Here is a 12754-nt window from a genome sequence, read left to right on the forward strand (position 1 = left end):
AAAAAAATTTGGTCTGGCAACATACCAACAGGCTATTATAGCAGTTGCTATTTTATTTTTTACTTAAGTAAAAATATAGTGATATTACAAGTGCTCCAAGTGCCAAAAAATAAAATGCCAACCTGGGGGGACAGCGGAATGACCTCATGCTTCCTTCTATGCATGAGGAGTTGCTTCTTTTCACCTGACGGGGGGAATTTCCTCGGACGGACGTAGCACGTGGAAGGAACACGTTATTCCGACCAGTTCCTTCCCCCTCCATCAGGTGCCCCGGCTGGCCAGGGGGAGGCCAGGATTTCTGCATGTTTTTGTGAGGGTACCTATGTAGTTCCACAAACCACGTTCAACCCAGATTTGGCCTAAATTAATTTCACTCCTATGTCACTAAAACGTGGAACACCCTACCAACAGCCAAACAAGAAACATGAATCCCTAGACTCCCTCAATACTGCTCTCAAAGAGCACTTACGGCCGGCTGCATATTCGAAACTGGCCCCAGTGGCCCCTGTAAAAACGTCAAAGTCCCCCCTTATTTTTTAACTGTGTATATGATGATTTATTTTGTTGCATCGCAGTGTATATTTGTATGTCTTTAAAGGTATATTCAGTGATTTCACTTAATTCAAATATCACTTATTTTTTTGTTTTGTTGTGATAATCCTCCCTACTATAGAGTGTGCTGACCATATAAGGAGTTCCTCCCTGTCCCCAGTTAACCCCTGGGGGTCAAAAAACCTTAGGTTTCGTTTTTGACTCTCTATCCTGATTGGACGAAAGGCTGGGTCCCACAGCCAAAAACGAAACCTAAGGTTTTTTGAGTGAAATCACTGAATATACCTTTAAATGTTCTGATGAATTGAAAATGGAGGACCCTGATGTAAACAAGTCTTAGTGCTTTTTCTGGTGGAGTGGAGTTTGTATGTTCTCCCCATGTCTCCCTAGGACTTTGTTGAGGAAGAAAGTAACAGGAGATAATCAATCAGTGAGATGACCACATCGAGAGAGACTCTGAGTAGAGTCGCTGCTTCTTCGCCAGGAAAGGAGCCAGCTTAGGTGGTTCGGGCATCTGGTTAGGATGCCTCTCGAGCGTCTCCCTAGGGAAGTCCTCGATGCACGTTCCACTGGGACGATCCCTCAGGAGGAAGTTATGTTGCTCTGGAGAGGGATGTCTGGAGCTCTCTGGTGGAGCTGTTGCCTCCGTGACCCGACTACGGATAAGCGGTTGAAGATGGATGGATGGACGGATGAATGGATGACCACATGGAGGCAGCATTGGGATGGGAGCACAGGACATGAAATAGGGACTGTCTATCTATGGTATTCAAACAGTCTGACTGACAGTAGTGTGTGTGTGTGTTACTTTCAACTGCTTGCACATTTTTTAACCCAGTTCCTGTGCAGTTCCTCAGGAATTTGTAGGTATAATGTTTTTTAACCCATTCACAATGCAATGCAACAAATAGTTTCTAAGATCTCAAAGCAATGTAATCAGATGGCCTCTGGATGATGAGGCAATAGATGAAACTTTCCAAATCTGCCTCTGATGTTGCAGGAATTAGCATATTAACAGGATAACTAAGGATAACGAGTGCATCTAATTTAAGAAATGGTAGGCTAACTGTAGCCTATACAGTGAGTACCCTAAGTAATGAAATTGCATTATAGGCCTATAAAGAGATTTAACTGTCTCATACATTTGAGGCCGAATCAAAAATAAATAAATAGTTGAAAGCCTTCCAATTAACCTTGTGATTTGTAGTAATTATATAGACTGCATGACAGATTACAGTTTGAGAGGTAATCACTTTGCCTACATTTTGAGTCAGGTAATAATCTCTAATCTTTTAAGTGATATTTTGGTGCGTTTCTTAGAAACAGATGTTTCTATGGTGTAGGTATGGACCATCCTAGAGGGTTTTTTTATGTGAGGGGTTGCTCTGTTTATAAACACACAAAGTACAAGATGGTGGGAAAAGTCGGATACTGGATCCATATGATTGAGGAATTGGAGCAGGAGAAGCTAGGCGAATCAAACAATGTCCACATGGTGGCGGCATTGGGATGTAAAATGGAGATCTCTCTCTGCCCTCTTTTAAAGGAAGTTATTGATAGTTTTGGTGTGTTAAATAGCTCTATATAATAGTTGTAATTCGAAACGGGCACCTGTAAAAATAAAAGTCAAGGTCAATTTATTCATACTACATATACCCCTCCCCCTTTTCACTTCAGTGATTTTGGCACTCATCATTTTTCTCAGTTTTAAAGTAAACTGATTAGTTGAATTTGTTTCATGAAGCTTGTTTGTTTTATGAAGTCTCCAAAGACTGAAAGGAGGATTAATCACTCTCCATTTGAAAATACAATTTATGTTTTAGGATTGTCATCATAGTTAATTGATGAATGTACTGTTTTATTTTATTTGTCTTAAATGTGCTGACTAAAGCTACTACGGCATACTACATAAATATATAATATATATAATACTGCATAAATGCAGTAGTAGCCAGTTCAGAGCCTCTGAATATATTTTCTTCTTTTCTTTTTTAACTAAACGCAAAACGTTTTAATAAACATGACTTTTGATTTAACCATGTAAAGCCTATTCAAAACCTTCAAAATTTGTCGATCTACAAGCTACAGCAATGTATTGTAATTGTAACTAAGCTTTTAGCCATGTTGTTTCAAAACATAAAAACTAAAAACCCTATGACATGCCCAGAAAAGGGCAACCAGGTTGAAAGTGGTAAAATGTTATCCAAAAAGTCAGCAAAAAAAGGCTGATATTGAGGTGTGTAACAAAGCTGATGTAGTGTGCAGTGAGGCAGTGACACATTTGTTTTCTATTTTTTGTGGCTTTCACCCTTTATTTTATATTTTTTATGGAGGGACAGACAGTAGGCTGACAGGAAATGGGGAGAGAGATGGGGGAGTGACATGCATTAAAGGCCGTCGGGATCGGGAGTCGAGCCCGCGGCACACTGCCAGACTGGATTACCAGCCAAGGTGCCTGGACCGCTGAGCCACGGCCCAGACACAGTGACAAATTTGTGATGTACAGTTTATGACTGACTCTGCAGAGAGCCTATTCATCTGGATGGACCTCTCATGTGTCCCTCTCTCTCTCTCTCTCTCTCTCTCTCAACCAGGTCCAGCAGGGTTCTAGCGATGGATAAGGAGAACAGGCGCCCATCACATCACCATAGCAACAGCTCAGAGAAGCACGACAAAGAAACAGAGAAAGTTCACTAGTTCAGAGTCAAAATGAGACTCCACTGAGGACTTTGCAAACTCATAATACAAACACAACACATACACCCATACACTCCAGTCCCTGCATGTATTACACATGGTTATTGTATGTATGTACGCATGTCCTTCCTTGTACAAAGGAAAGGGTAAGTTGTTATGAGCTTCGATTGGGGGAATGTTTGTGCAAACAGAACCCTGTACTTTTTTCACACACACACACACACACACACACACACACACACACACACACACACACACACACACACACACACACACACACACCTCTGATTGGCCAGACTGATTGTCCCTTGTTTACCTTCTCGTAGCTCATTCCATTACAGCGGAGAATGATACCATTTCCATCATGTGTCTGTGCACTATTAGAGTTTACCTATTATACTTAACTGTGATTCTTGCTGCAGACAAAAACTTTTCTAAACACTATGCTTTTTCAAGTGTCTGCATTTATTTCACTGAAGGACAGGAGCACACATTATTTTGTTGTGTTCATGTGAGATTTATTTTTTATCAATCGGCCTTTGTTGTCCACACGAGCCACCACAGTCGCTTAACAGAGGTTATGCTGTTAATATGTGTTTTGCATAAGTCCTGAAAAAGACGCGCTGTGATTGGCCAGTACAGTCACTTTGATTGGCACTTGTGCCCAACGCTCACCTCAAAACATGATTTACGAAACTTTGGCGGCTTGTGTGGGAGCCAAAAAAAGCTTATGGGGCTCCACTCTATGCTATGAGGGCTGTTGGGGTCTGCTGTGGAAAGTGGACGACAGGGGCATTTCTGCTAAATGGACCCCATGGCAAGTCATTTGGGATCAATATAAGTAGGAAAATGAACCTATGGCTAGCACAGACACCACAATATTAGTATTGCCATATTGGTGCAAAATATTGGGCAGAGTTTTGATATGGGTCCCGACGAGTACACACAATGGCCCGGTTGGATGCAGTCCTCCGATATGGTCTTCAACCAGTTTCAGGATTGTAGCCAGACAATGCCCTGGGTGGTCCATCTCTATGCAATATTAAGATATATTCAATCCAGGTGTGTCAGAAGGTCAAATCAAGTTTGGGTGGTCATCCTGACAAAGGAACATTTGAAGGGGTCTAACTTAAGCATATACAGAAGGCAAATGACTGGCAAAAGCAATTTATTCCACGCAGCTTCAGTTGAATTGGTGATTTTGTCATTAGCAGGGTGTACGCGTCACCAGCTTCAGTTGAATTGGTGATTTTGGCATTAGCAGGGTGTACGCGCCACCAGCTTCAGTTTAACTGGTGATTTTGGCATTAGCAGGGCGTACGCGCCACCAGCTTCAGTTTAACTGGTGATTTTGGCATTAGCAGGGTGTACGCGCCACCAGCTTCAGTTTAACTGGTGATTTTGGCATTAGCAGGGCGTACGCGCCACCAGCTTCAGTTTAACTGGACGTTTTGGCATCAGCATCATCTGGATGTCCATCTCAATAGGAATCTATGAGCAAATGACAAAGCAGAGATAGGATGAGAACAAATGGAACACCTTACAAAACAAAATGTAGCCCTTTTTATTTTAATTCTTAAAGGAGTTGAACAACCATCGGAACATTATTATGCAAAATAATCTGTGGGATTGTCTCTCCTGAATTGGATGAAATTGGCAACCCACCCGACAATGTACCCTGTGTTTACTAAAGAACTGGAGACCATATGGCAGACCCAGGACTAAAAATAGCAATGATTAAAACCACAATAATCTTTAACAACATTGATTTAAATGTCATTTACTGTACAGCACCTTTAACAGTTTATGAAAAACCAAAACCTAAACATTCAGTCTCACCTCTGTCTCGTTGCACATAGCAAAACTAAACTTCTGCAGGACCTCGACTAAGGCCAGTTTCAGCGACACCAGAGCAAAGCGCATTCCAATACAGTTCCTCGGCCCCGCACCGAAAGGCATGTAGGTGTACGGGTCGATTGTGTCCTTGTTCTCCTTGCTGAACCTGATGACAAACAGCAAGGCAGTGACAGGTTGTCTTGTGTTGGTTCGTTTCATGTGAATAATCTATTGGTGGCACATAAATAAAGACAGACACACACACCTCTCGGGTTTAAATTCCTCTGGATTGGGCCACACAGCCGGGTCCCTTTGTAGGGTCCATACGGGTACCGCGACAACCGTGTCTTTTGGAATCGTTAAGCCATTGATCTTCACAGATGCCTTGGCAACACGTTCCAGGCGCAGGACGACGGGGTACAACCGTAGAGACTCTCTGATCACACTGTCCAAGTACTCCATGTGCAGCAGTGCCTCGTACTGGACTGGAGCCTGCAGGACAACAAGCCACAATTCAATGCCCGGGCTTTATTGGCGTGAGAAAACATAGCCTATACATACATTGCCAAAGCAAAAAGTGGAATAATACAATCAAAACAAGATGTATGTACACTTGAAAGTCAGAATGTCAAATAATCAATTTCTATGTACCACGATCAATTGATTGAATTAGTCTTCATGGTGGTTGCGTTCCATTTGATATCCTTCTCCTATCACAGCAGCTCACAAAACTTGTTGTGTTTGCACATTGTTGTACTTCACCCAGCAGATGTTTTCTAAATCTCAGTGGGTGATTGTAATCTGTGGGAATATGTGTATATGTGTCCGATATGCGATATCTTGGTACAAGTGGACAGATTTAGCCCAGTTTCCACTTTTTGTGTGCAGTGGCCCACTGTCTCCCTAGAGAAGACGGACTATGACCCCACTGCCAGTGGGGTCATAGTCCGTCTTCTCTAGGGAGACAGGTCTGCATATGACGGCCTTTCTCAATGACAAGACTGCTACCTTTTCTCTGTTTTGGGTCACGGTGCTCAGGTATTCTGCCAGTGTATTCTCCGTTTAGGGCCAGATAGCATTCTATTTTTACTGTGCTTTTGTGTTGCTTAATTCTTTCCAATGTGTCAGATAGTTTTCCTTTTGCTGTTGTATAATTTGGCTTAGTCCAATTAAGCACTGGCGTTATGTGTGCATTACAACGCTCCAACTTGGCTGGGACTCAGACATTATTTGGAGTGTCTATCGTGGCATTTCATTGAATGTTACGTGGCATTTCTACTAGGGATATCCTCCGTTTGGTCTTAGGCGACGCTTTGTAATTTGATTTGTATGATTCTTTTCCCCAGGATGGAAACTTCATTTAACTGTTTAATTATGCCAGCAGTGAGTCTATACTAGCAATTAGCCATTATGACATTAGAAGTTTTTGTCCCATATATGGGGACTAGGTTGGTGGAGGGTGTGTAGAGCCCAGGATCACATGATTAGATGATTGACACAGGGGTGAAAAATGAGTTACAAAGTCGTGGGATAAAAAATATATATATTAAAAAAATAAAAAAAATGTCCTCTGCACAACTGTATGCAGCAAACACAAATGTAACAATTTGTTGATAAAATCAACTATTCGTAATCGATTAGTAGATAAGTTCCTATGACTATATTAACCGATTAAGACGTTTATTTACAGTATATAGCACATTTACATTGCCAGAGACAAACCAAAATGCTGAACAAGAACAAGTACAACCATGTAGTCAAGGTCAGCCCTAAATTTGCACCCTGCATAGACCCATCGCAGTGACATCTGGGGATCCATTCCACACCATTGGGAAATTAAGTTAAGACCACCAGTTGTCTACTTCTTTACTAGCCTCGGAGACCCAGACGTTTTATTTCCTAACGTCTTACCTGGTTAGGGAAGGTGGTATCTATCTCCTCCTGCAGACGTTTCATAATGTGAGGGTTTGTTGCCAAGTTATAGGCCAAGAAGGTGAGAGAAGTGCTTGTGGTTTCATAGCCAGCAAAGATGAAGATCATCGCCTGAGAAAGAATCTCATGGTCGCTCAACCCTGAGAGACAAGAATTAGACATGACTGATAAATGATAACAGATGTTCTCTGTGTGTATGTGTCAGATCAGATCACCTCCACATTCCACAAAGCATGCATTAGCTTAGCATTAGTTAAATGGTAAATGGTGCATTTATATAGCACCTTTATCCAAGGCGCTTTACAGAGATTGTGCATTACATTCACCCATTCACACACACATTCATACACCGATGGCAGCGGAAACCATGCAAGGCACCAACTAGCACATCGGGAGCAATTAGGGGTTCAGTGTCTTGCTCAAGGACACTTCGACAGTATCTCTGGGGGAGCCCGGGTTCGAACTGGCAACCTTACGGTTACCATCCAGGCACTCTACCCCTGAGCCACCACCGGTAGTTAATTAACTTGAACCACTCGAACCCTAGAATCCAAACAGTCTGCAAAAAAGAAAACGGATCTGCAATCTCAGAACGCTTTGCATTGCAACGCCCGGCCTGCGTGCTTGTAGATGTACTATTTTACAGTAGGCTATAGGATTCTTCTGTGCAGATTAAGAAGGCTATGACAACTTGGGTAGGTGTACTGTACATGTGGGAGTGTGCATGTTGGATGAAATCCAGCAGAGATAGATAAGTGGTGGAAAGCCTGGTGACGCGAGGTTAGATAGAGACTGAGTGTGTGCATGCGTTTGCATGCATAAGTGTGTACCGGCTGTGAGGCATTAATTTGTGAGCCTAAAAGGTGTAATGTACATTTACTATACCAGTAGGCTACCATGCAGTACAAGAGCAATATAAGTCACCTTTAATTGGTTCATCTTCCTTGGGGTTGTCGACTTTTTGAGAGTCAATCATCAACTGAAGGAGGTCTACCCGACTCTGAAAACGTGATACTTTTTATTACAGTATATACACACACACACACACACACACACACACACACACACACACACACACACACACACACACACACACACACACACACACACACACACACACACACACACACACACACACACACACACACACACACACACACACACGAACAAGTCATACCATGTAAAACTTTTAGACCATGAAGGACTACAATGGAACTAAGCCTTTGACCTTTTCTTAATACATTTCAGGAATGTTTGTGTCTTTAATAAAGAAAAAGGTCAACCATACATTGTGTGCAGTGGCCTCTCGGTTGGACTTGATCTTCTGCATTGAAGCGTAGAAAAAGTCAGCGACGGAGGCGGGAATAATAGACAAGTTTAACTTCTCAAAGATGGGAGCCAGGAAGGGGAACAAAGCTGAAAATGGATATTAGAGTTACAAATGCATTAAAGTTTATAGTTTCATACCGTCAGGAAATTAATGGAATCTAGAGGCTTCAACACAAAAACAAATCACAGTATGCTTAGGAAAATAACATGTATAAAATGTATACGTGGAAGTTGGAAGGGGGAGAATAAATTGCCAGGTTAGATTAATTTAAAAACTAGAGGTTGCCGCAATCACTTATATAGGCCCCTCCCATTAATTTATGTCACCCCTGTAATTTGGAGGGGATTAATAAAAAAAAATCATAAAATAGGCCCCTCCCACTAATTTCGGAAAAAGATTACGGCTGAACGATACGCACTAACAAAATTCTGCCTGTGGTGGCCCGGGCGGTAAGATCAACCGTCTGGGCACCTAGGCTGCAAAGCCAGCCTGACGGCGTGCCACGTGTTCGACTCCCGATGGCCTTTGTCGCGTGTCTTCCCCCCATTTCCTGTCAAATTACTTTCAACCTATCAATAAAGGAAGAAAAAGCAAAATAAATAAATATATATATATATATACGTATATATATATATATTCTGCCTGTGGTGTTTTAATCGGATAGGTCCGGAGATTACGGTTCAAAACGTAAGGTTGGCTGTTATAGCGCCACCATGAGGCTGAAGTTAATTCATTTTAGTAATTATTATGAACCTCCCCTCCAAGTTTTGTAACTAGCGCTTACGGTCTCTGAGGAAAAAAATACTTGAATGCTTTTCAAGTTTTCGCATTTCCTCCATTCACGTCAATGGGGAAATTGAATGCACAAATAAATTAAACGATATAACATTTCTCTTAGCAATGAGCAAGCACACGATTCCCGATGAAGCCGGTCGATTTGACATATGGCTCAAGTGCGTACCGTCAAAATGGTGGGAGGAGAAGTGACTCAAAATAAGTTAAGAATAAAAAAGTGTTACAATTATATATAGTCTGGTTGCCCTGTTAGGGCAACGACACTAATAAGGTGTCCTACCTACTGATAGTAAGAGTGGGTCAAACAGGTTAAACTTCAGCATCTTCTTGATGTTGGTGACAAAGGGATCCGCTGGGTTATTCAGTGAGTCAATGTCTACACTAAACGATGTGCTCGCCACCACGTCCATACTGTAGGCTCCAAAAAACCTTGAAAACAGTTCAAAACACACAGGCTTGACTGACAAAACTTCAGTTTGTGTGGAAATTTTTCATGCACATGATGCAGTGCGAGTGCGATTCCTACTCCTTCAGGTCTAAGGCTTCAGCCTTGTCTGCTGTCCTCTTCATACAGGTGACCAGGTTAGCCGAGTGCTTTTTCATTATGACAAACATCTGTGGCAAAGAGGAGTTCATGTTTAGTGGTGTTCCTTCCTGCTGTGTGTGACTGTAGACGTCATGTTTAGTTACTCTAGTCTACAGGACTTGTTGAACCAGTTCAGGGTGTGAAGAGACACGGTACCGTACCTCCTTAAGTCGTCCAGAGGTGAACGTGGGAGACAGGATTCCACGGATTTTCCTCCACTGGTCATCCTCAGCGATGGACACAGCATCATACAGTGGCCCGTTGAAACGGAAGTTCTATGACACAGAAAGGTAACAGGTATTCAATCTGATCTTGACAATAGACAACTGACAACTGAACAGAAAAGGAGCCAGGAGTCGTACACACGAATGAATTTCCCCTGCAGTATCAATAAATGTCTATCTATCCATCCACAATGCACCACGTTTTATCATTTATCTTACTCTTAATGGGTCCATAACCAACTATATGAACATCATGTTCATTTAGAAGACTTTGAACTAGTTATGATGCAAAGTTAATAACAGTGATGCAGTCCAACTTTGCACTTTTTGGGGCCCCCTGAGCTTGAGAGGCTCAAGCCCCCCTCCCCTAACTCAGGGCCTGTACCCGTTGGGTAATGCTCCCCTGGCGGTGAAGCCGGTGAGACTACCTTTTGCGCATAATGGTCAGTGTGTGCATTTACCCTGCGATTGGTGAATATAGAGTAGCACTCCTTAACGAGGACTGCCTTCACCATGGCAGGATCTGTGATGCACAGCACTGGCAGGCGGCCGTCATAGATGCTGACACGCAAAGAAGAGACACTTCAGTTGCACTGAATCCATTAACATCACGCTCGCCTTTATAGATGCGTACACACATGCAAACAGTATGATATATTGATATTAATCTTGTATTGTCCCAGAGGGAGATTTGTATTCACAGCCTGTTCAACATAGAAACACAGCACCATACAGCTCAAGACGATACATGGAATCTCCTAAATACATCCGGTTTGGTTAATTCTGAAATTGTGGCAGCGTGGATGAAATGCCTGCTAGCTAAAGTGAGCTTTCCTATATCTCTTTCCATAGTGCAGTACTGTGAGAACTGAACTGTGAGATTGAGGCTCATTTGCTATAGGGGACGAGAAATGTGCAGAGTTTGGGTGGAGCCTGCCTTAGAAGGACTCGTTCCGGGTGCCATGTTGTTTGTTTGCTTGCTCTGAGGCTACAGTGTTTAGTACAGCTAGCGACCAGTGACACCATTGACAGCTAGACTCACGACACAACAAATTAATACTCATTGGTAATGACGGGCAATTTATCACTATCTTGTTTATGGAATGAGGTTTTGCACCCTTGTTGACTTTTAACAACATAACAGCCAGGACCAATTAAGCCAGATAATGGGCATGGTGATATGGTGGCTTGACAAGCAGACATAGTAGTAATAATAGCAGTCTTTAATGCCAAGTTCACTTTTCTAGTTCTAGGTGTTTGATGGCTCGTTCCGTGTCTGTGAGGAAAGACCAATGATTTTAGGAAGCATGTGATGCTGGTTGATTTTTTGTTGTCAACAGACAAATGAAACAGGTATAGGCAGCTCTGAAATTAAGAGGTGGACAATTAGTACTCACCCCCATGTTTTTCCATACTTGTTGAAGCAGTCCATATCAAAATCAGCCCATCCCTAGGTGTGAACAATAATATAAATCATAATATAGAGTCAGTAGCTAATTTGGCAACTAAATTGCTAACGCTTAGAGCATCAGAATATGGTGTACAAGTATAAACTACGCAGGTCATTGGCGAGCCGCAACTTTCAACACTAGATTATTTTTAATGTTTTAAATGTAGAGTTTCAACACCAGCCATTGACATACAGTACATCCAACAGAAAAGTCCTATCTGATTGTATTGCCAACGTTAAACTCACCAACATTAACATACGAAAGGCTTGAATGATGCTCTTTCTATAAAAATCCACTGTAGACAACTAGACAACATGTTATTGGTTACTTTCCGTCAAGAAATTCTGTAAATGGTGATTCTTTTTCAAATTGTTGGAGTTTGGAAGCGCTCATTTGCAATAATGCAACATCCTGCTGCTTTAGAAACGTATGCAGGGCCGTTGAGTGATTTCCAACACAATTATCACCTGCACAGAATTTCTTGACAGAAAGTAGCTCATAACATGACCTACAGACCCGGTGGAACATTTTGCAGATAGAAAGGATAATTCAAGCCTTTTCGTACAGATAGGAGTTTTGTTTGGTTAGTCAACCCTTTAAAAACAAATCTAGTGTTTCAAATTGTGGCTATAGTCATTTGCATGTGCCCAAAAAGGGAAATGTGTGCTGGATAGTCAAAAGAAGAAGCTAAATGGACAATGCTCCAACCTTTCTATACGACAGCATGGTGCCAATTATAGGGATCGGAGTAGGACCCGGAATGCCCAGCCTCTTAAACGTCCAATAGGGCCAATAAAAGTACCTGTGTGTAAAGACCAAATAATTATCATTAGATCCTTTAAAAGATAGGACTTCAACTTAAAAAATAAAATAATCCAGATCTCTCCATTCAGAGTTCAATAAACTCAATAACATCCTGGCACATACACACACGCCACCCACACACATTTCTGTAAAATCTCAGAAAGAGAGAGACTCATACACTAGAAGCAGGGTGACCACGGCAGCCAGGAGAGTCCACGTCTCGGCAGAGAACGGCAGGAAATCCATTGCTCGACTACGTGTCTTCTCGGCCTGGAGCAAGTCGGAAACAAAATTAATCCAATGTTTTTTTAACTTCAGGTAACCTCCCTGTATGAGCAGAGTCCAGCAGGTAAATCATTGACCAATCAAAGATTAGTCAATGATTTAGGCCTACTTGTGTGTGGTGACATGTTTTGAGCTTGTGGATCTGCCATTTTCCTGAAATCTTTTCTTCAGATTTTTTGCACAGTAATCCTTAATCATATTCAAGGCAGGCTCAGATCCAGGATTAAATTAATGACTGAGGGGGCAGTTATGTCACGGGGGC

General features: G+C 42.1%; 1 protein-coding gene across 1 annotated transcript; it reads right to left on the reverse strand.

Annotated features, from left to right (window-relative positions):
• Positions 1 to 4656: 4656 nt before the first annotated feature.
• LOC310858325 (cytochrome P450 3A30-like) lies at positions 4657 to 12453 on the reverse strand (the record flags this gene model as incomplete). Its single annotated transcript, XM_083764433.1, has 13 exons — positions 4657 to 4740; positions 5089 to 5251; positions 5351 to 5577; positions 6997 to 7157; positions 7942 to 8017; positions 8306 to 8433; positions 9423 to 9571; positions 9669 to 9757; positions 9890 to 10003; positions 10414 to 10513; positions 11350 to 11402; positions 12112 to 12205; positions 12386 to 12453. 13 exons carry the CDS (start codon positions 12451 to 12453, stop codon positions 4657 to 4659), a joined length of 1506 nt encoding a protein of 501 aa, XP_083620559.1.
• Between the last annotated feature and the right edge of the window lie 301 nt (positions 12454 to 12754).

Source organism: Protomyctophum parallelum (genome assembly GCF_964188405.1).
Source record: "Protomyctophum parallelum genome assembly, chromosome: 5".
NCBI lineage: Eukaryota > Metazoa > Chordata > Actinopteri > Myctophiformes > Myctophidae > Protomyctophum > Protomyctophum parallelum.